Here is a 24,582-nt window from a genome sequence, read left to right on the forward strand (position 1 = left end):
TTGCTCCATTTTATTGCTGCTGTCATTTGTTAAGATGCCTTGAATTGATTGCTTAGTGCCTGGTACTGTGCTAAGTGCATTACATCAGTCTTTCTCATGTAATCCTTACTGCAGTTTTTTAAAGCTTGTACTGTTATTTTTAGTTAGTAATAGTGAAACCAGAATTCAAACCTAGTCTGAATAAAAGCAGTCCTCTTACTCTGTACATTAATGCTTTTATGCACATGTGATTAAGAATCATCATAGCAACCTCTTTTTCTTGGATCTGATCTAGAGATCCAGATTCAATAAGGAGCTCAAGGATCTTATTTTAAACAGCAAGTCAGGTGACTGACTAGGATACAAATATTCTACAACACTCTGTGCAGGGAACACTACACTACACTTTAATGTAACATAGTTGACTTACTTAAGAAAATGTTTAGAAATCAGTTTTTTCTTTTGAATCATGTAGCTTTTTGAGTTAAACTAGGAAGTTAGGAGCACCTGATAATAAAGCTTTGACTCTAATAGTTTTGGGGTGGTTTTTTTTTCAGTGTCACAGGTGACAGCTAAGGGAACAGAACCACTTTTGTATTTAGATTTTTTATCCTGAAGACTAAGAAATGTAGACTTGTCACTGTTCTGTAGGGTCTTCAGTTTGTGAATGGAGTAGTAAGTTTTTGTAATTTCCAGTTATGTGTCTATTATTACTGGAAGAATAATTATATGAATCTAGGATCAAGTTTATGGTAATATATTCTGAGTAAATAGCTATGCACAGTTTCTGTTGAATGTGAAAGGAAACCATTAGAAATTTTTATAAAACTATTCAAAAGATGAAAAAGGAGGTACAAATTAGTTTTTCCCATTTTAAAATTAAGAAGTGATATGAGGTATGTTTATAATTTTACTAATTATTGCTTTAATTGTATAAAGGCATTTCTTTTGAAGAAACTCCTATTTTCTTCTGAGAAGTCTTCTTGGCGTGATTGTCCAGGTATGTCAGCTGTCTTTTAAAACTTTTATTCCATTCTCTATTTTAAAGATATTGTATGCAACATTCACTGGCAATAGTTAAATTAAAATTAATTATCTTAATAACTAAAGTATCAGTGGGATTTTTTCCTGAGATTTTCTTTTAAAATGTTTCGGAAAGATTAATGAAGAGTGACTGCAAATTTTAAAATATATATTTCCAAATTTTTGGTTTCCTAACTAAGAGATAAAAGACAGGATAATATAACTAAGGGAAAAACCTTTGGCCTCTTGCTATAACAAGGTACATTTCCCAGAACTGTTAGATGATAGCATATCATAAGAATAGTCCTTTTGTTTGTTTGTTTTTTTAATCTTACTTAGCTATGCGCAAGAACTTAGAATTATCTTTCTATTCCTGTATCTTTCAGTGCAGTGCCTTCTAATGGGCAAATCCTGCATATAATACTGGTTTGAACTGCAAATGAAGCTGTGGCTCCTGCTCTGATTAAGTCAGAGATATACAGTGCTACCTGATAATGAACAAACATTTGCATTCCACTTGACAGTTTATAAAGACTTTTTCTTCACTTACACAATTTTATGTGAACCTCATAATAACTTCTGGAGCAAGGTCGGATATATTGTAGTCTGTATACAAGGATATAGCAGTTTCCAATACAAACTATAACCGTAGAATCTACTAATGGTTGTGAATTTAAGAGTTAAGGTATCATTGTCATACATACTTTTTAAGTTAGTAGCTGAAATACAAAATAAATTTTAATAGAGAAGATCAAGACGTACTATTGTTAACATGAAAATTAATAAAATTTTAATAAAATTTGTAATATTACTTACACAGAAGCACATTCACTTTGATAAAACATCTATAAAGCATTGTCATAAATGCTATGGTGATTATCAAGTGAATGGCATAGCTCCTTCCTTTAAAGAACTTTTAGTCCATTAGGAGAGACAGAAACCTCCTTATATCATAAAATTTTATACAAAATTTGTATACATCTTATCTCCTTTATTTAAAAGTTTCAGAAAGTGGTATTACTTCTTGAGAATAATGGTGCTTGAAAAAGAGACTGTGACTAAGATTCAGAAAGAGAAGGTCTGAGTTCTTGTGCTATTTTCTATAAAATTCTAATGCTCAAATCCACATTATGCAGCATAACCACCATGGCTTCTGCTAATGTAATGAATTGTGGTAGTATATGTGCTGACGGTGTCTTCTTACCTCAGTGTTCTTATCCCTTTGGATGATCAAAGACAGACTACTTCAGAAGTGGGGGAAAAATAGAGATCGCAGTACTTTATACTTTATTTGAGTCTACAGTAAAGAAAACCTCATGGCTTAATTGCTACATTTGCAGTTCCAGAAAAGGATGATTAGTGTCAGATTATTCCTGTGTATTCAGGATTTTTTTCTAATGGATGGTCTTTTTAAAGTGGTGATATTTTAATCCACAAGCACATTGTTTTTCTAAAATATAATTTAAAATCTGTTTGGATTTCCCCTATTCTTAAAATGCTTGATTATCCTCATTAAATTAACACATTTTTAATATTGTTATTCATGACAGGTTTTTTTTTTTCAGAGGAAACCATTATAACTTATACTTTGGTTATTTTTAGAGGAAGAGCAGAAGGAACTCCTTTGTCATACCTTATGTGATATTTTAGAAAGTGCTTGTTGTGACAACTCTGGATCATACTGCTTGGTTTCATGGTTAAGAGGAAAGACAACTGAGGAAACTGCTAGTATTTCTGGGAGCCCTGCAGAGTCTAGTTGCCAAGTGGAACATTCTTGTAAGATACATTTTTATTTCCTGAAGTACTTTCTTGTACCTTTGTTTTAATGACACTTGAAAATTTTGAAGAAAAAAAATTTTTAATTTTCATAACAAATATTTTTCTAGCTTAAACTTAATTACTGAACTTTTATTTTTATTTCCTTTCCTATTATTGTAATTACTAGAAGATACATTTTTGCAAAAGGGAAAAATCCTCTTAAGTAAACCTTTTAAAATGTTCTAGTTAACTTCTGCTTGACAACAATCTCTTTTGAACTTTAGAACTCTTATTTAAAAAGTTTAAAGAACATATTTCTGTATATCTTAGTTTCAGATGTCATAATGTTTTGTTTTGGTATTGGAAAAAAAGATTTTTAACATCACAGAATTTCTTAAATGAATCTTTAAATGCTTCCTAGAGAAAAAATAGGGACATTTTTCTTCATTACAATCTATTTCTTTTCTGCCTGAACTTTTAGATATACGTATGTGTGCATGTGCGTGTGCGCATGTGCGCGCGCGCGCCGCGCACACACACACACACACACACACACACACACACACCCATACACAGATTATTTTAAGGTAGTTTTTATTATGAGCTTTAACTCTACTTTCTGTTTCATACCTTGATTGAAGATTTTTCTCTATAAAATAAGTTAAATAATAGCTGTCTCATTATCCATAAAAATGATATAATCTGTGGTCTTTATCATTTTAAAATTCTTATTTAACTAAAAACTGCAGCATGAACTAGTAAAATGGAGACTCCTGGTAATGGAAGCTAGATAAAAGAGTTGCTTTTCTAATTTGCTTTTCAGGCATAATCTTGCTAGTTGGTGTTCTTTGGTCATTGGCAGTCCCAAGTGCTTTTATTGAATAAGTGACTTTTTCTACCTGCATTGCATTCCTTTAACTATCATCTCTATGGAAATTGGTTTTAAAGAAATTGTGTACCTGATTCCTAGAAAGCACATTTTGATTCTTTGATACACAGTTTGCTTTCCATAGGATTATCTCTATGGTACTATTGCCTCCTTGGGCCGAAATGGTCCTTTGTTATCAGTGCTTTCCTTCTCCTACCTCTGAAGTTCAAATGTCTTAAACCTGGCAATTCTAATAGTAGTATGTTTGCAAGGAATGATTTTTAAAATTTAAATGACTGAATGATGTTTTCTTTTCAGGCTTTTCAGGCATAGCCTTACCGAAGGAATTTAACATATTTTAAAGTTATAATGGCATTTGAAGACAAGTGGAAAATATTTACAAGGATGATAGTAAAAAAAATGTCATTAAGATTAGTTTTAATTGGAAGGCTGAGGCGGAAGGATTGCTGGAGCCCAGCAGGTCGAGGCTGCGGTGGCCGGGAGTGGCCGCTGCACTCCAGTCTGGGTGACAGAGTGAGACTCCAACTCAAAAAAAAAAGATTAGTTTTAAAATATCTTCCAGGTTTTACTGTGTTACATGTAAGCACACCTAATACCTTTATTTAGGATTTTAAATTTTTGAGAGAGGAATAGTTTAATTATTTAAAATGTATTTTAAAGATTATGTGCCAGTCTGGGTATTAGTATGTGAGAAAATTGTAAGATGTTTTTGAATAACATTTTCACTAGTATATTAATGGTATACTGTGTCTTTGCTAAGGAATATGCCATACATTTCTGTAGTGTTAGTTTACATTGCTCTAGGTTAAATGGCCTCATAACACGTTAAGTTTGTACTTCAGTAACTAATTTAGAAGGGAGTATTACATTGAATGCCTCTACAAAAAGATGTTTTACTAATTTTATTTTGTATCTCATTTTAAAATTGGCATGAAATAAAACCTTACTTTAAATATTTTTATCATTGTATATATTTGAAACATTTTATTAACTGAAAATTTTAGAATATGCCTTATGAACAAATGAACTTAACATACATTAAATTTTTTATTCCATGTAACAATCTGTTTTACCTGTTCTTTCCTTTATTCCCAGCTATGTTCTTTTTCTTGTGTTTTATATTTTTCCACCATCCCTGCCTGCTAAGCTTTTTATTTTGCTTGCCTCTTTTCTCTAAATTATTATCTTTATGTCTACTTTCATAGTATACACAGAAAAAATATGGGAAAATCAAACATTATAGAACAGTTAGTGCAGTTTGGAAAAGATCAGGTAGAATATTTATTTTATCCTGAATTTTAAATGTAAACTGTTTTCTCCTCTTGTTATATTACATTTTGTACAAACATTAATTTCATTGGCTTATGTGGTGTGTATAGTTTTGGCTTGTTGGTAATGCACACTTGTTCGCAGTAGTAAATACTCAGGTTCAATTTCAGTTTGTTTCCCACATTAACCAAGACATATTTAAATTAATCCATTTGGACTTCTAAAGATTTTAAAAAGTAATTTGAAACTCTTGAAAATTAAAACTAGTCTGAAAAACTGGCATATGACATTTTAAATTGTGGATAAAAATTTAAATTGTGAATTCATAATTAATCTATTTCCTTAACTCACTAGTGAAACTTTGTATGTGAAAGTACTAAAATTTTTGCTTTATATAATATATGTGAAATTTTTCGCTGTGATAAATTAAGGTGGCCATTTTGATTCATGTGTGAGAGCTTTAAAGACTGTCTTCCTGGAGCCAAGACTATCTGGGTTTGGATCTCAGTTCTGTTTATTGCTACGGGCTCTTGGGAGGATTTTTCTCTGGACCTCACGTTCCACTTCTGTAAAATGGCGATAAGAAAGTTGTTATGAGGATTAAATGAGGTAAAACCTTGTTTAGAAAAAGGTCTGGCGCTTAATAAAGTGTTCAGTAAACATCATCTTTGATAAAATGCTTGCTTTTATTTCCTTTGATTTTTAAAAAAAATTATACTCGTATTATATAAACAAGCATAATCTAAATAAGTTACTGAAAACTTCTTAACAGTTATATAAATAAATGAGGAAACAAACTTAAAGTTGTTGTTGAACCTGTGTAGTTTCAAAGTGTTATGCCTTTTTATACACATTTGTTTAATAACTAAGCATTAAAACTAGAGATTTTATATTATATGGAGGAAGGTTAGCTATGATGCTTTTACTTGGATCTATAAACTGAAAGTTTATTTAAAAGTGCAGACACATTGTAATGATGTGTGGTGCACTGATATCAGTAATTTCTCATTTTTTATAAATTATTGTAGCAAAACCGAATCAAAAAGAAATGTTATTTAATCACCCTTCCACATTCTCAGTATTATATCTATTTTAGTTATAATTATGGTAACTAAGATGTTGAGATATAAATTCATGTTATACTAAAGTTGAAAATAAACTGAGAATTTTAAGGGAGTAAGAAAATAGGGAAAGTTTTGATTGCTTGAAAGTATTTACAGCCTGCTGTGTGTATCTTGTGTCATTTATTTGCCATGTGTAGTGCTGAAAAGTGTCTTTTATGTATAGCTGCCTTGGCTGTCGAAGAGCTTGGCTTTGAGCGATTTCATGCATTAATTCAGTAAGTAACATTGGAACATTTAAAATACTTACCTTGTGGACACATTGCCATTTTGAGTCTGTTCATACTATGAAAAGGTTCTTAGTTTTATATAGTACTGTGCTACTTAAACATAAATTTTAAATCTATTGTTTGAAGATTAATTTGCCTTCAAATTAAATAAGATTTGTAGATATATACTTGAATTATGCTGAGCCCTAAATTAACTATCCAAATATGTTTTTTTTTAAACATTAAAGGCTTTTTTATTGTTACAATTTAAAAAATCATTTTAGCTTAATGTTCCTGTGTCCTGAGTGAATGTAAAGATTTCTAGTGGGATAAATGTTGTAATTATTTCTTATTTGCCAAAATAGATTTTCTGTGATTTTTATTGCGTGCCCATATTTGCATTAGAGCATTTATACTTTTTATTAAAAAGGTAAAGTCAGTTATGGTGATAGACTTATAGGTGGTGTTTGGTTTGAAATTTTACATTAATTTCTTTTAAAAGAAGCCACAGATGTATAGCTTATCTTTGGTCTTCAGATATTTGTCAAGATTTTCCAGCTTTAAAAAAACAAAAATGAAGTTTACTTACAACCACTGTGTTCTTTAAATAACTGTAAATTTTCAAGACTATTTTGGTGTGAGACCATTCACCTAAGAGATGAAGAGTTTCCCTGCAAATTAGGCATTTATCTCAATGGTATACATTATAAATATTGAGAGTTGTTAGAAATAGTTTTTGCTTTTAGTGGCTAAATTTGTTTTTGAAAATTTGAGGAATGTCTAGAAATTTCATTTGTATGTATATGTTTTAATAATAGGACAATTTAAAAAATTTCCCATTTAAAAATGCAGTCAGTGTCATTATGATACCAATACTTTAATTATTTTTGTCCTCCAGAAAAAGATCATTCAGAAGCTTATCAGAATTAAAAGATGCTGTCTTGGACCAGTATTCAATGTGGGGAAACAAATTTGGAGTATTGCTTTTTCTGTATTCTGTGTTACTGACAAAGGTTTGTGTAAGAAGATACTTCTTCTGCCTTTTATTAACTTAGTTTTTTTACTTTTTTCCACACTGTGATGAGTAATTTTATTTCTGATGCTGTTTTTAAATCTCAAAATGAAAATCTTCTATGCTGATAATAACTAATTTCTGTTTTTTCAACACTCACTTGTTACTTAACCACTTTCAAGCTTACATTCACCTCTGCTCTTCTGGGTTGCAGAGGTTATCAGCAGTGTTCCAATTATGAAATGCTGTTGGTTCTTCTGAATTTTATTTCCTTTGATCGTAGTAATACCTGGCACCTGATCCCTTAGCCCCTTCTGAAGCTCTTTCGGACCACCACTTCTTTTCTTCTCTCTTGCTCTCTCTCTCGCTCTCTTTCGCTCTTTTTTTTTTTTGATAAATCACTTTGCTTGTTTTCTTTCTATAATGTCTCACAATTCTATTTTGTTTTGGTTTCTTTTCTTTGATAATTTTGTTTCTATCTTTACCTGTTATCTCTTACTTTTTTCTCTCCCCCTCTAAATTTTATATCACAGACATTTTATTCCCTGGGTTCTGTATGCTTTTTTGAAAATGGATGTTTTATTCCCTGGGTTTTGTATGCTTTTCTTTTATGAATATTTTATTATTTCAGCTTACCTTTATGTGGCTAATTCCAGCGTGTACGCTTCCAGTCCTACCTTTTTCCCGCAATGCCAACCTAAAATCTCTAGTAGCCTGTTAGTCTCAATTGAGTATTCCACTAGAGCTGACATGTCTGAAGTCAAACTTCTTTTCATTTGACAAACGTTTATTGAATATTAACTCAATGCTTTATAATATGGGATATATTTTTTAAATGGTTTGAATTTGGTGTTGTGAAAAATGACATGTTAATAATTACTTTCACTATGGCAGTGTTTTTTGGTGTTTTGTCTTCACATGTACATAGCATGGTGGAAAAACGGAAAAGGTATGCCTAAGTTTACTGGGTGGAATCAAGACAGATTTTATGTGCTAGGGACCATTTGCTAGAAGTAGGGCCTTGGTGCGTCAGTGGCCATTTTCTATGTGGAAAACTGTAGGAAAATTTCCAAGCAGTGGACACAGCAAGTATAAAAGCATAAGGGATTGGGGGAATGACACAGATTTTGAGGAGCTATAAGTAGTTCAGCATTATTGCAGCATAAGACACCAGAGGGGCAGTTGTGGAAGATGAGACTGGGCACTCTATAATGAAGGCTCCAAATATGAAACACCTTGTACACTGTGCAAAAAGTACTTTAGATTCCATCTGGTCAAAATTGGAACACAATAAAATTTTTGAACAAGGCAGCAATAAGATCTTTTTGTTGATAAGATGTCTTAAATTGGGATAATAGTTGTGACAGAAGGAGTCAGTATTAGAAGGATGAGTCAGGAAGACTTTCTAGTTTCCTGACTTTCTAGTGGGTATTGGAATAGGTGAAGCCTAAACTAGAGCGCAGTGGTCATGGACTGGAAAAGAAAGGAGCATATTGAGAAATACAAATAATAAGAGAAAGAAACCAAATATTTACTTGGCTTATTAAATATAAGGAAATAAGAAAAAAACAAAAGTACTTGGTAGTTGCATAGATGTTGGTATGGCAGTGATGATGGTATCCAAGATGACTAGTTTATTATGAGCTCTTCTTGGCTGTTCCTTATTCTCCAAGTTTTTGATGTTGAAAACTTTTGATTCCTCCTCTGTCTCTTTCTTGACAGCCAGTAAGTCATCATGCTGGTTCTTTCTTGAGCTGCTGTTTGAAATAATATTCCCATTATCCTAGTGATTGTGTCACTTGTTCATATTATTCATTTTTACTTTATTGTAGCTGCTTTGTATTATTCTAGGGATGACAAGTGCACTTTTTTGTTTCTCCCTACAATATTTAGACAATTGTTAAATATTTTGATTTTTTTTTTTTTTTGAGTTGGAGTCTCACTCTGTTGCCCAGGCTGGGGTGCAGTGGCATGCTCATGGCCACCGCAGCCTTAACCTGCTGGGTTCATGTGATCCTTCTGCCTCAGTCTTCCAAGTAACTGGATCTACAGACATGTGCTACCATGCCCGGCAAATTTTTTTATTTATTGCAAAGATGAGGTCTCACCAAGTTACCCAAGCTGTTCTCAAACCCCTGAGCTCAGGCAGTCCACTCGCCTCGGCCTCCCAAAATTCTGGGATTACAGGCTTGAGCCACCTTGCCTGACCAAATATTTTGATTGTTAATAAGTTATCTGTTTAATTCTTGGAAATGACCTCTAATGTGATAGAATGAATGGCTAAAATTAGGTGAATAGTACATAGAATAACATTTTATCTTTGTCATTTTGGAGTTCATGAGGTTAAAATATCTAGGTCTTCTTGTACTTATCCAGTATCTAGAACTTTTGGGACTTTGGGAGGATTAAAAAGTATCAGAAAACTGGTTTTGAGAAAATAAGCTCCTTGTCATCCTAATTTACATTTTATTTTGTCAGTACACATCTGAATTACCAGTATTTGTGAGAAAACGTGATCCAAAGCAAACCTTCTATTTTATGTACCAGTTATACCTTTTGTATATTTAAATATTTATTTCTGTCAACCCATAAGTTGATTAATGTTCTTTATATAGCATTTATAAAATAAAAGATACTTGAGGAGCTACTTTTTACAGTCGTTATCTCAAAGCACCCCACTTCAAATTGGGGTAAGTCTTTGGTAGAAAAGTTACTTAAGTCATTGTCTTTTATGAGTTTATAGTGCAAACTAGTTAGTTTTTAAATTGCCATAGTTTTATTTCAGTTTTTAAAATAAGCCAATGAATTCTCGGTTTCTTTAGGGCATTGAAAACATAAAAAATGAAATTGAAGATGCAAGCGAACCTTTGATAGATCCTGTATATGGACATGGCAGGTAATTAACTAAAATTTATTATTTCCTTATGTGGACTCTAGTTTTTAGGAACTTAACAAGATAAAACATGACCAAGTCAGGTAATTTTGCTTGCCAGTAGTGTTAACAACATAACTTCTATGAATTTGAGCAGTCTTGTGTTTTATGCATTGTTTACTTTGTGTGAAATGCTAGGGTTTATGCATTGTTTACTTTGTGTGAAATGCTAGCTTTTAGTTTAGGCTTACGTATGCATTGTATTTATTGTGGTAAATATTTTGTTTTAAAATTAACGGTGGATAGGTATTTTAACAATTTCTGCCATTTATGGTATTTTTTATTAAAATGAAATTTACTCACTTTGACTTAGAAATAAGTATAGTCTTACCCAAATGGGTAAATGCTTTTCTGCTTGGGAGAAAAGAAAGTTCCCAGTTTTCCTCTGGGACCACCCTCCCTCTCAAACTTTTTTAATAGCTATTGTTACCAAAATAAATAAAACAGTAATAGTTAACCTACTTATACATGAGTCCTTCTTTTCAGACCTTTCTGTATCAGAGTTGAAAATTCACAAATCTTTCAACAGAAATAAAATATTAATAATTATATATTTTTAAAGATAATTTTAAATAGTAAGTAAATTGTCAGTATAAGCTGTCATGTTTTCAACTATGTAAATATGATATCATAGATAAAGTTAAATTTGTATGAATATGTAGAACAATTGAAACCACTGTGGTGATACATTTTGCAAAGTTGATTATGTAAATAGAAAATGTAAGGTTTTCCCTAGTTTTGTTTCTTAAACAACATAATTTAATATAAGTAATTCCTTTATACCTTACCATAGGAACTACTCTTTGATTTTGAAACGTGTTTTATTCATGTTTAATTGCTTTTCAATTTTTATTAATAGCCAAAGTTTAATTAACCTCCTGCTGACAGGACATGCTGTTTCTAATGTATGGGATGGTGACAGAGAATGCTCAGGAATGAGTAAGTATGTTCTTAGCTGTGTTAATATTTCAGTAGAATACTGCAGGTTGTTGTTCTATTTAATGTCTCTATGAAACTTAGAAGTTAAGTGCTTTCTATTAGAAGAATTCTTTAGAGTTTCCAAGGCACTGTAATTTTAAGAACAGAGATTTTGGAGCCAGACAATCTTGGGTTCAAATCCCAAGTGTGTGACTTTAGTCAGGTTACTTCTGAAGGCTTTCATTTTCTGTGGCATAAAATTGGAGTTGTAGGACTAATTTCTTTAGGAAAAGTAATAAATAGATCTCTTAATATACTATGTAGACAATGCTTATTTATTCAGAGACAACACTGCATTCTTGCTTAAAACTGAAAATTACAAAATATCGTAATGTGAAATATTTGCTTTGAGTGTCAGGTGGTTTTTTTCTGTATTACTTTTAATGTGCATAACTTCCTTTAAATTGGTGGGTAAATTTAATGTTGTTTGAGACTTTTAAACTGGTTTCAGTTATTTCTGTATAACTTCATAGGTTGCCAGGGACATTGGAGTGAAACACATTTTACCCAATCCATTTAGTTAAAGAGAGCAGACAAATAGCTTTGAATAAAATTATCTTCAGTTTATTTACTGGGTCGGTCTAAATTCACTTCCTTATTCATTCAACTTAATATTGAATAACTCGCTTGTACCTTTTATTGACGTATGTAGTGTAGAACATAAAGCTCCATAGTTCCTATAGTTCACAGGCAAATTTATTCTATAATTTCCTCTAATTTAAATTAGAAAAAACTGTCACCAAATCACAGAATAAATATGGTTGAGAAAGTGATAGTTACCACTACTTGCTCCCATTTAAATGATGCTTGATCTTCCATTTGAATTTTTCTCACATGTAGAAGTTTGTATAGTTAATTAACAGAAACAATGAAAAATCAGCAAAAATTATGGAACTTCAGAATTAAAAAATACCATAGTATGACCCAACTTTCTCTTTACTGCTTTAGAAATTTAAGAACTAACCACTTCCTACATTAAGTAATGTTTTCACTTATTGGTGAGGTTAGAATGACAACCTAGTTTTGCTGATTTCTAATACAGGTCAAAGTTTGAACAGTGAAATTCATGCACACAAAATAATTATGCAGGTTACCTTGCTGTTTTCTGTAATTGATCTCCTATTCTTGAACCCTCATTCTGATTGACAGCTGAAAGCATTTAATCCTGCCTGTGAAAGATGCTCATCTCAGAATCTCTCCAGTGGTATGCAGGGTTTTTGGTATTTTTTGTTTGTTTGTTTGTTTGGTCTCTCTTGCTCTTACCTATGATGGAGCCTGCACACCCCTCTTTCTCCTTCTCCTTCACCTCTCTTTCTGGGCCCTGAGGTATTATATCATCTCAGATGATTAGGGAAGAAATACCTGGTTTTTGCTGAACTTGAGTTGAGGTGCCTCACTCCACTTGGCCTCTGTCCTTACCACTCTCTCCTGTGTACTATAACCATAACTGTTCCCACCTGGTCTTTTGTACATTATTCTGACACTTCCTACTAGTTATTGTGGTTCATCCTTCTACACATTCTGCAGATTCTTTCAAGCCTATCCTTCCCCCAAAACTAGAGCACTCCTCAGCAGCTACTTAGATATTTTTTTCACCCTGCCTCCCATAGGCTTCAAAGGCTCTTCTTGCCATGACGTTGTTACTTCCTTTACAGAATATATTAGTCAATTATCCAAGTTTTGGTTCTTGACATATAGCAATTTATTCTTTTCTGTTTCTTGAAATATTGCCTTTCAAGTCTGTTGTCTCTGTGGATTTTTTTTTTTTTTTTCTGTACAGTTTAAAAATCAAAGCTAAACAATGATTTTGAAATAACTGTCTTGGAAAAGAAAAGAAAATAGGGTATATTTCTTGTGTTTTCACTCACTTGATAGGAATGTTGACTAGAAGTTGAATCTGTGTTCACCAAACCTAAAATGAAAATCCATGTATTAATTCAGCATTGGTTGCACTTATTTTCTGCTCTGATAACATAATAGGAAGCATGTAATATAGAAAGGAAAATTACAAGTAAATAGTTACTAGTTTTAAAATTCTTAGGCAAGTCACTTCTCTTGGCTTTAGTTCCTTTCTTTATAAAATATGGAAGTAATACTTTTCTTAAAGAATTGTAAAGATTAAGATCAGATTTCTGAAATGCATGCACTGGCCCATAGGAAGAACTCAGTTTTCCCTCAAAAGCTTATGCACATGGTTTAGGGAATCAAGAGCATGTACACCTAAGCTGTGATCCAAGAGGACACGAAGCAGTGTTGAAGTAAAGCACTGTAGATGTTCAGAGGGAAGAGAAAACTTCCTGCTGTGTTTATGTTGGGGTAAGTAGAGAGACTTTAAGTAGGCGTGAACACTTTATGGGACCAGATGGAATGAGCAGAAGGGCATTTGGGGAAAAGTGCACGTTGTGTTTAAGAACAGGGAGGTAAAGTAGTCTGAACAAAGCAGTGGTTCTGAATTCTGACTGCACATTATCACTGGGGGAGCTTAAAAATACCTGAATGCCCTGATTCCAGCTGAGAACAATTAAATTAAGTTTAGGTGGTGGAGCCTGGGCATATAATTTAAAATTTCTCTTAGATGATTCTGATGTGCAGCCAGGTTTGAGAACCAGTGCATTAGAGCATTGGATTTGTGAAGGAGATGAGTAAAAGGAAAGATGATAAAGAGTTGAATAAGAACACGGAGGCTGTGAGAAGTTTGGCTTTAGTTGGCAAGCATTAGGAAGAGTCACTTAAGGCATTGAGCAGAGAAAGGACATACAAAACAAAGACTTACAAAACAAAGGCGTTAATTTGTCAGTTTGTAGGATGTGTTGGAGTGGAGTGCCAAATTGAAAGCAATAGCACAATAGCCTATACAGGTGAGAGGTAATGAGACGATGATAGACCTGGCAAAAGAAGAAGGAAGAATACAACTAGTATTTATGTACTTTGTGCTAGGCAGCATATTTGAATATGTACCTTTTTAACCTCAGTTATACAGTTAAGCAAACTGAAGCTCAGATAATGTAGTGTTTGCCCAAGTCAAACCACAGAGGCACAGACTAATTGGTCTTCTGACCACACCCAGGCCTGTGCTTGTTCCCCGCTGGCACACTGTCCTGCTGTGCTACTCTGCCTCTATGGAGAGCACAAGACAGTGGAGTCCAGGTTTCAGCAGCTACTTAGATATATGAGGGTAAGGTACAAGTAATTAGTGTGTTTTCCAGTAAAGCGTGTTGAATAAATTAGCATGAGAAACATTATGGCAAGTTGCTGAAAGGCCCTCTGTATGTTTTGATGGAAGAAAAAAAAAACACAATCTTTGCCTTCAGGTGTTTCATTTTCTTTAAAGAGCAGTTACAGCTATTGATGATTGATAAGAGTGCCCATTATGCAGGGGTGGCAAACATTTATTTAACAGTGCCTACCACTGTTCTTAAGTACTTGATAAATACCTTTTTTCCCCCATTTTCTCACTTCATTGTTCTAACTACCCTATGGTGATAATTTCCATTTTACAGAGGAGAAACAGGCACAGAGTGATTAAGTATCTTGCTTAATTTCATACAATTTAGTAAATAGCAGAACTGAAATTTGAACCACAGAAGTCTGATTTCACACAACCAGCATACTTAATGAATATGATATGCTCCTGCCTCTTAAACTACATTTCAGAGTCCTGAATGCTGTCATAAATATGTGAGATGGCATTTATCTCATTTAACTTTCACAGGAACCCTGAGGTGAGTATTTGCCCCATTTATAGAGAGGAAACTGAGATGAAGAATATAATCCAAAGATTCTTGTCCATGGTATAGAGTTAGTGAAGGAGCCATGCTGTATATCTCATTCAAGGAGAATGAGGGCTAAGAAAGTGCTGATTTTAGCAGTTAGCAAGGGTTTTGCTTTAGAACAATTGAGATAGATGCCAGACCATAGGAAGTAAATATTTTATCCACGTAGGCAGGGAAATTTTGATGGCGAAAGAATGGAAAGAGTCCCATGGTCTGGTCATAAGAAGGCCAAGAGATGGTATACATAGTTTTTGTTTTAAGCATTAGAAGTCATCTAAATTTTTTGTGGATCAGGGAAAAGGGCCACTTTCATAGAAAAGATAGTAAATGGGTGAACTTTGAGAAGATACACAGTTCTAAAACAGGAAAAAAGAATATATTGAGAAAAGGCCACTGGAAATTTTGAAGTCTGCTGAGAGTGAGTGGGCAGAGGTAAAGCCAGAACAGATAAAGAAAAGAAAGTGTTTGAATCACCGGCCTTAAGAAGGAGTAAAGGAGTTATGAGAGGAACTTGGCAATTGGCATTCAGCAGTGAGAGTTTAAATGAGGTTATGTAGGATTAATTTAGAGTAAATCCAACCAGTAAAGCTGATAGTTAGGTTTCTGTTTTAGCAATAATCACCATCCTGGCAGTGGGAAAGAAAACAAATTTTATATGTTACCCAGGAAAGGCCCAGAAGGTTCACTGAAAGATAAATGGGTTTCAATACTTGTTCTGTCATGTTTCAAACATGTATTTTTTTTTCTTGTCTGTTTTTTGCCTTGAGTTTACTTATGGTGAAGATTTATATTGTTTATATTTTTGGCTATTAGAAACAATGCTGTAGTAAGCATTTTTGTGTATCAGTCTTTCTGTACATATTTAAGCATTCCTAAAAGCAGAATATCAAAATATTCTAAAAGCAGTATATTAAAATGTTGTCATCTGTTACTTGTTAATTACTAATAGCTTTATTGAGATATAATTCACAGATCGTGCTTGTCACTCATTTAAAATGTACAATTCAGTGTCTTTTAGTATGTTCTCAGAGTTGTGCACCTGTCACCACAATTGATTTTAGGCTTTTTTTGTCACTTATTCAAGGAGAGTGACAAATTCAATTCCAAATTGGCAGTAACTCCTCATGCATCCTTCCACTCCAGTCTGGCAACTACTAGTCTCTGTAGATTTGCCTGTTCTGAACATTTCATGCAAATAGAATCATATAATATCTGGCCTTTTGCGACTGGTTTCTTTCACTTAGTATAATGTTTTCAAAGTCATCTGTGTTTTACCATGTCCTGGTATTTCATTCCTTCTTAACAAAGAATAATATTCCATTGTGTAGAGCTACCCATTTACCAAATGGACGTTTGGAGTGTTTACACTTGACCATTTTGAACAATGCTGTTAGGAACATTCCTGTACAAGTTTTCAGGCGGACTTCATTTTTCCTTTTTTTTTTTTTTAAAGATTGGAAAATATAGAAAGTAAATTAAAGAGAGAGAGAGGAAATTCACCTCCCCAGGATAGGGGAGGGGGCCAAGTTTTCATTTTTCTTTTAATCTTGGATTTTACAGTAACTCATAAAGCTTCATCTTTAGAAGAACATCTATTAAATTTTAATGAGTAATGCCAAATTCCTTCTGAAATATGCTTTACCAACTGGCAAAGTATAAACTTATGTTTCTGACCATGAAGGAAAGTTCTTGTTTTTCTGCATTCTGGCCAATTCTCAGGATTGTCCATCTTTAACATCATGTTAATTTATTGACAAGTGATAGCCTTTTCAATTCACATTTCTGATTATCAGTGAACATGAGTCTGATCATCTTTATGTATGTTTGCATCTTTTCGTATGTACTTCTAGGAATTACCCTTCCTTTTGGCATTTAGGAGGGAGGGGCTGTTTTCTTTTATTTATAATTTCCAGGCACTCTATAAATTCTCTTAGTTCTTTGTGTATTAAATCTTTGCAGATATTTTCGCCCAGGCTTTTTCTTGTTGACTGTGTTAATGATGCCTTTTATTATGCCCAAGGCTTTCATTTTTATGATTAAATCATTTGAGATTTTCTGTTGCAGCTTTTGTTTTTGTTTTCCTTTGTCTCAATTTTATGTTTCTCCCTTCCCAAGATTAAACTAATATTCACTAGTATTTTCTTCTAATGCTTTTGTGGGCTTTATTTTTTTCATCTGGATTATTTACTTATGAGTGGTCTGACATGGTGATCTACCTTTTTACTTTTACTCAAAGCGTTACCTAATGTCCTGATTACTGTCAGTTCACCACAGATATGAGACACCTTTTTATCAAATAACAAGTATTCCCCTTATGTACATGAGTCAGTTTTGCATTCTTATAACCTGATCTATTTTTGAGTTCTTACGCCAGAATAACACTATTACATAGTTTTATAATATACTTTGATATTTGTTGGCATGTTTCCAGATATTGTGCTTTCTCAAAATTGTCATTGTCATTTCCATGTTACCTATCCCAGTTGAACATTTCCCCTACCTTTTCAGGTTCCAGTTTTGAGACATCTATGAGGATTTAGATTACATTACACTACATTAACTGTGTAAATTAGTTTGAAAAAATGCTATCTTTACAGTATTGTCTTCCTATCTAGTTTTATGTGTCCTTTAGTAAAAATTATTTAGTGTTTCATAATATAGATCATCTAGATCCAGAACCCATATACTTCATTCTTTCTCAGCTGTGAAAGCCAATTTTCACTTCTGCCATAGAACAGAAATAAACCACAAGAGAACTAATCACCCTAATTGCATTTTTTGCCCATGCTCTGTCTTTCATGGTGATTAGGGTGTTATTTTTTCAGACTAACTCAGATCATGTTTCTCTTTCACCAAAAACCATTTGATGACTGGCTTCCCCATGCACTTAAAATAAAAACCCAAACTCCTTACCAGGACTCTTAAATCCTTTTGTGGTCTGTCTCCTGTCTACCTGCCATCTGTCTTCATTTTGTACTACTGCATGTATTTTAAGCTGAAGTTTTCTTTGATTTTGGTTTTCTGTAGATCAGTTTTTCCATGGTCTTTATATTGAAATAATCCCTCAGTATTTGTACACTTATTATTCTCGTTTGTTTTTGCCTGTTTATTTGATTATTTTTATATTTTCTTCATTTTATGGGATTGAGGTAGAGGTGTGAACTCTTGTGATTCAGAAACTCAGAAGTTTCTTTGTTTTATGTGGAATTTTTTTTTTTGTTATCGTTATTTTAAAAAAGTAGAAATCAATGTTGCAGCCAATCAAGGCACAGCTATTTGAAAGTTGATGCACTCATACACAAAGAAAATAAGAGACTCTAAACTCTGAAGACAGTCTTAAGATCATTTCAAAACTTTAATACTTATTAAGTAATTAATATGAGTTGCAGTTATGTGGCTAGGTATTGTGCAAATTTGAAAAGTATTTGATTGACCAGAATTAATGTGAGATAAGATTATAAGTGCTATTTCCCCGAATTTTATTACTTGCAAAAATATGTTTAATTAGCTGGAACCAAGTTGCCAGAGAAAATACAGATCTCTCATTTAATTTGAATTTCAGATAAATAGTGAATCATTTTTAGTATAAGTATGACCCATACAATATCTGGAATATATAAACAATTTTGGTTTTTATCTGAAATTTAAATTCAACTGGTTATCCTGGTCTGTCTTTCTTTTTATTTTTGTTAAATCTAGCTACTTTAGTTGGATGCCAACTCTAGCAACCTCACTTCTTGGGAATACAACAGATAACCAGTAAGTGAGTTTCAAAAACTTCTCACTATCTAAAATAGATTTCATGGCTCAAATGCAGGCACCTTTACTTATAAATGACATTCCCAAGCCTTTTTTAGTAATTTTTTTCCCTTTTGAGTTGGAGTCTCTCTCTGTTGCCTAGGCTGGAATGTGATGGCATGATCGTGGTTCACTGTAGCCTCTATCTCCTGGGCTTAGGTGATCCCTCTGCCTCAGCCTCCCACGTCCCAAGCTGGGACAACATGTGCAGCTAATTACTTTTTTGTAGAGACGAAGTGTCACTGTATTGCACAGTCTGGTCTCAAACTCCTGGACTCACTAATCCTCCTACCTTGGGGATTTTTATTTTAGTTGTTCTAAAGCCAACCTTTTTCACTTTCAACTATATGTTTTTTATTTTCTCAGGGAACCTACATAATCTCATTCTACCTTATTTTTCAGCTATCATAAAAGTATGCTTAAGCAAAATTGGACTACTTGCTTTTTTATATTTTTGTTCATGCTAGTCCTTCCCATCTATGTCTGTCCAGTCCTTCAATGCCCTCTTCATAGGCCATCTCTTCCAGGATGAGCTTCTGATTCTTACAGCTGAAAGTGATCTGTTCCACCTCTGGGTACTTTTATGATACTTCCCACATCCTACCTTGTCCACTACTATTTATTATTAAACTGCCCCTGAGAGAACTTGTTCATTCTTGTCTTCCTGCACTGCACCATGCTTAGTATTGTTCTTTTCAGTACTTGGAACTCAGGTTGTCGTTGTTAAGTAAATGTAGCACAGTTACATGACTTCCAAGTCAGTGTCAAATTTGAAAGGCCCAAGAGAGACGTCCGTAGACACTCTGACAGCAGTGAAAAGTGGAGGAGAAAATTATAAAACAGCAAACCCAAGTACTCAGGAATATAAAACTACACACACACACGAGACTCATTGACTTAGGTAGATGTAGATAGATGGGAATTGATCATGATTCATCTTAAATGCTAGGCTAAGCAACAAAGCAAGACAGAAAATTCCAAAATATAATCAGATAATCTAAGAAAGGCAAATTCAATAGAAGCAGAAAGTAGAACGATGATGACTGGAGGCAGTGGGGGAGGCAGGTGTTGGGAAGATGTCCGTCCAAGGATACAAATTTCAGTTAGACAGGAGGAAGAAGTTTAAGAGATGCATTTTACAATATGGTGACTATAGTTAATAACAAAGTATTTTATACTTAAAATTTCCCAAGAGTAGATTTTAAGTATTTTCACCCCAAAAATAAGTATATGAGGTAAAATATGTTAATTAGCACATTAGCCATTCTCAATGTCTGTACATTTCAAAAACATGTTATATACCATAAATATATACAAATTTTATCAATTTAAAAAATAATAAAAATGGAAAATACAGCTAGGCCAAAGAATAGTCGTGTTTCTCTGATGCCTGTCTAGTTGTACTCCATTTAATATGTGGTACTCCTGAAAATGCAGTCCTGAAGTTCAGTGAGTCTTCATGGTTTCTTGCATTCTCTCTTTAAGATAAATTAATATTGGCAAAGAAAGAAAATTAAATGTATCAAAAATTATTAGAATTTTCAGCAAATGTAGATTACATGCTTGGAGTCAGAAGTATTTCAGATTTCTGATTTTGGGGGGATTTTGGAATATCTGCATTTATACTTACCAGTTCAGCATCCCTAATCTGAAAATCCAAAATGTTCCAGTTGACACTTCCTTTGAGCATCATGTTGGCTTTCAAAAAATTTCAGATTTTGGAGCATCTGGATTTCAGATTTTCATATAGAGATACTCAACCTGTAAATTGACTTCTTTGAGACTTATTAAGGAAAATCTCATGCAAATAAATTATATAAATCATAATACTTGAGGGTATTATACCCTCACTATGTTACAACTTGACATAAAAATAAGTATCCTTAGTAATGCACTTTAAACAATCAAAGAAGATAAAAATTTTAAGTGTATATTTTGTTTAAGGAAATAGGCATAGGACATTTTTGAAGATATTGCTGTCCAAACTGGATGCCTAAGCATGTGATTACTGACCAAATATGAATAATTTGTTGCCCAAGAATTGTGAACAGCTAGTTTGCTATATTTAGTAAAATGATATTATCACCAGACATTTAAAATTCCAGAGAAATAGATGATGTAGTATCTACTTGAAACACTAGGTGGTGGTAATTGATTTTAGAAATTAAATGTGAACATGTTTTCCAGCATATGTATTCTTCTTTTAACATGAAAACATTAAGTGCTTGTTACATTTCAGAAGGAAAGGGAGAGAAAAGTTTGCAAGCTATAAATTATTCATTTCTACTTATTTCAACTGTTCCTCTTGTCTCCCTTTTTTTGCTTTGAATGCTCTAACCTGAAGATTCTCGGCATTTTTTATTTCATGCCCTTTATGCTCTTAAAAATCAATGAGGATCCTAAAGAGTTTTTATGTATACAGATTATAAGCAAATAATGATCAATATCTCTCATGTTAGAGATTAAGACTGAGAAATTAAGAGATGTTGGCAAGAGTATTGAAATTGGTGGGAAAACAGTGTCAAGATTTCTTTAAAAACTAAAAATAGAACTACCTTTTGATCCAGCAATCCCACTACTGGATATCTACCCAAAGGAAAATAAATCAGTGTATCCAAGGCATACCTGCACTCACTTATTTTTTGCAGCAGTGTTCATAATACAAAGATATGGAATCTACCTAAATGTTCATCAGCGGATGACTAGAAAACTGGTGTGTATAAAATATTAGGCCATTAAAAAAAGAATGATATTCTGTCATTTGCAGCGACATGTATGAAAATGTAGGCCATTATCTTCAGTGAAATAAACCAGGCACAAAAAGACAAATATTGCATGTTCACACTTATATGTGGGAGCGAAAAATGTTGACCACGTAGAGGTAGAGAGTGGAAAGAGAGATAACAGAGACTGGGAAGGATGAATGAAGGGTATGGGGAGCAGGATGAGAAGTGGGTTAAAGCATACAGATGGACAGTAAGACAGAAGGAATAAATTCAATGTTTGATATTACAGTAGGGTGATTATACTTAATAAAAATGTATTGTACTCAGGTGATGGATACCCTAAATATGCTGACCAAATCACTATATATTATATGCATGTAATAAAATTTTACATTTCCCCATGTTTGTACATATAAAACTTTTAAAAAATAATATACTCACTACTTGTTAATATAAGCAGTATTTTAATTAAAAAATAATTATTTCCAAAATAAAAATTAAGGAGAGTAGCATTGTTTTACATATTTGAAAATCCTTTTAATGTCTAACTTAGTAGTAGGCAGCTGGATCTTCCTATCGGCTTATGAATTGAGTCTGCTGCAATGTAACACATCATTTAACCTCTGTAAAACTCCACTCTACACTCATGAGAGATTAAAAGTAAAAAAGAAAATTAACATCATATTATGAAAATCATTTTGATCTCATATGTCTAAAAGGATCTTGTGGACCCTGGAGAGTCCTAAGCCACAATTTAAGAACAATTGCTCCACACCCCATCTGTGCCTGTAAGAAGTTAGTGACAAAACACAAGCTGTATGTATATGTGCCTTCTATTAATTCTGGATTTACAAATGCAAAAAGTTAAACTACTAACTAATTGATTAAAAAAATCTTAATATAAAAATAGACAAAACAGCCAGATGTTGAAAAGGATGCAAAATTATATATACGTTGTGTTTGCAGTGGACATAATTTTTATCCAGAAAAAAGTTTTTTATAATCATCACAGTTATATCTCTGTGGTTAGATAATCTGCCTTTTCATTCTCTGTGTTTTGTCTGTTCTGACTTACCTGCATCTGTGACTTTAACTTAACCCTGACCTTTCTCTCCTATATTCCTGAGCCTTACTTCCAGTTATCTCTCTCTAGCTAGAACTCCTAAAGGTACCTCAATCCCAGCTCATGTGAAATGAACTCATGTTCTCTCTTCACAAGACTCCAGAACCTACTTCTTAATTCTTTCTTTTAGTTAATGACTATTTATCAGGTTCCCCCAGCCAGAAGCATTTAAGGAAGCTTCACTCTTAAATACATTGATTTTTCATACCTCTTTGTTGTTTCATCTGCTTTGAATTTTTTTCTCATTCTCTTTTTGGCTTGTAAAACTCCTACGTATATGCTTCAAGATTTCACTCAGGTGTTACCACTTTATCAGCCTTCCCTAACACTGTAGGCAGATGCTCTCATACCACTGTGAGTGAGAGAGTGTGTGTGTGTGGTGTGTGAGAATAGAGAGAGAACACATTTTTCATCTGCCCCTTTGATAAACTCAGTCTTTCTAAGGCAGAGACCATTTTCTATTCCTCTTTATTTCCCCAATCTTAAGCACATCGCCTGTGTTTATTTATAGATGAGCTGATAGCTTTAAACATCCCCGTTTTAAGTGGTGCAGGTAGGGTCACTGCCACCTAATGATATAAATTTTACTAATTATGATTAGCATATCCATTTGTTTTTCAAAATCAAAGTCAATTCAAGTTAGGCCTTTTACATGAATATTATTAAGTAACTTTTTACTTTTGCCAATAATTTCCTGGAGTTCAGGGAAGAAATTCTTTCATTAAGACATTAACATTAAATATAAAGTTTTACAAATACATTTAATATACAACTGAAGTATCACATTTACCCACCACAAACCTGATCTATTGGTATTTCATAATGAGCAGTACTATGATAATGATTTTACTATATGTAGTAGTATTATAGTAGTACTGTGATAATGATTAATAAACATGTACCAAGCTTTAAAGTACAATTTTGGGTAAAAGTTTTGGTATAGTATAAATGTATATGTAAGTACTATTCAGGTTTGTATATACTAATATAACACTAAGTTTGTTTTTCTTCTTGGCAGAACTTCTTGGTATACATGAACAAGCATCTGTAGGATTCTTAACACTAATGGAAGCTTTACGATATTGTAAGGTAAATTGATTTTTGAGGTACTTTGAATGTCTTTTTTGGTTTGTTTGTTTTTGTTTTCTGAGTTAGGGTCTCACTCTGATGCCCAGGCTGAAGTACAGCGACATGATCACAGCTCACTACATTCTGGGTCAGGCAATCCTTCTACCTCAGTTTCCCAAGTACCTGGGACTACAGGCACATGCCATCATGTCCATTTAATTTTTTAAAAATTTTTTATAGAGACAATATTTCATTATCCGGCTCAAGCAATCCCCCTGCCTTGGCTCCCAAAGTGCTGGAATTGCAGGTGTGAGACACTATACCCAGCAGCTTTGAATGTTTTTTATTCACCTGTCCATTGTTTTTGTTCCGATGGCAATATATTTTAGCTTATTGCTGTTATTCTGTACCACTTTCATCAATTCCTTCCTGATCTCCCACCCTAAACTGACGGGGTTATCAAGGATAGGTGAGCTGACTGATCATACTGAGTTTCCTAAACCAGGACTATTGTTTTTTATGGGGGGGACAGAACACAGTACAAAATAATATGTAAAAAGAGACATCTATTATTGAATATAAATATTTTTGTTAAACTGAGATAAAAGAAAGTACGGTTTCTTCATTAACTAATAAAGAATGCACTTCATTGAAACAACTGGTAGTACTTTATCAGGCAAAGAAAAAGAATTTGCCAAATGCCTGAAATTCTGAATTTTATCTATTCCATCTGAAAAATGATTTCATACTAAAAAAAATTTCAAGCATTTCATAGCATTAAGCTCTTTAACACATGAACTACACTGAGGAACTGCCATGAAACACTCATTTATTGTTAATTTTTTATTTTATCACCTTCCTACACAGTCTGAAATAGCCACTAAGTATCCAAATAGTTTAAAGTGTTGTTTAAATTATTAATAG

The 24,582-nt window shown here is 33.2% G+C and overlaps 1 protein-coding gene across 6 annotated transcripts in view; it reads left to right on the forward strand.

Annotated features, from left to right (window-relative positions):
- Window positions 1-24,582, forward strand: part of MINDY3 (MINDY lysine 48 deubiquitinase 3) — an 86,341-nt gene that overhangs the window by 14,821 nt on the left and 46,938 nt on the right. For 3 of the 6 annotated variants that reach the window (XM_008062205.1, XM_008062206.1, XM_021714554.1), the window contains 7 exons: window positions 919-979; window positions 2,605-2,778; window positions 6,206-6,257; window positions 7,147-7,261; window positions 10,083-10,156; window positions 11,052-11,131; window positions 23,609-23,679. In XM_008062205.1, the coding sequence (XP_008060396.1) occupies window positions 919-979; window positions 2,605-2,778; window positions 6,206-6,257; window positions 7,147-7,261; window positions 10,083-10,156; window positions 11,052-11,131; window positions 23,609-23,679 (627 nt within the window). Of the gene's footprint in view, window positions 1-918; window positions 980-2,604; window positions 2,779-6,205; window positions 6,262-7,146; window positions 7,262-10,082; window positions 10,157-11,051; window positions 11,132-23,608; window positions 23,680-24,582 lie in introns of all 6 variants that reach the window. The other 3 variants (XM_021714552.1, XM_021714556.1, XM_021714553.1) reach the window with 2 other exon arrangements.

The sequence above is a fragment of the Carlito syrichta genome, unplaced genomic scaffold, assembly GCF_000164805.1.
Source record: "Carlito syrichta isolate Samal-C Ts95f unplaced genomic scaffold, Tarsius_syrichta-2.0.1 Scaffold305668, whole genome shotgun sequence".
Classification (NCBI taxonomy): Eukaryota; Metazoa; Chordata; class Mammalia; order Primates; family Tarsiidae; genus Carlito; species Carlito syrichta.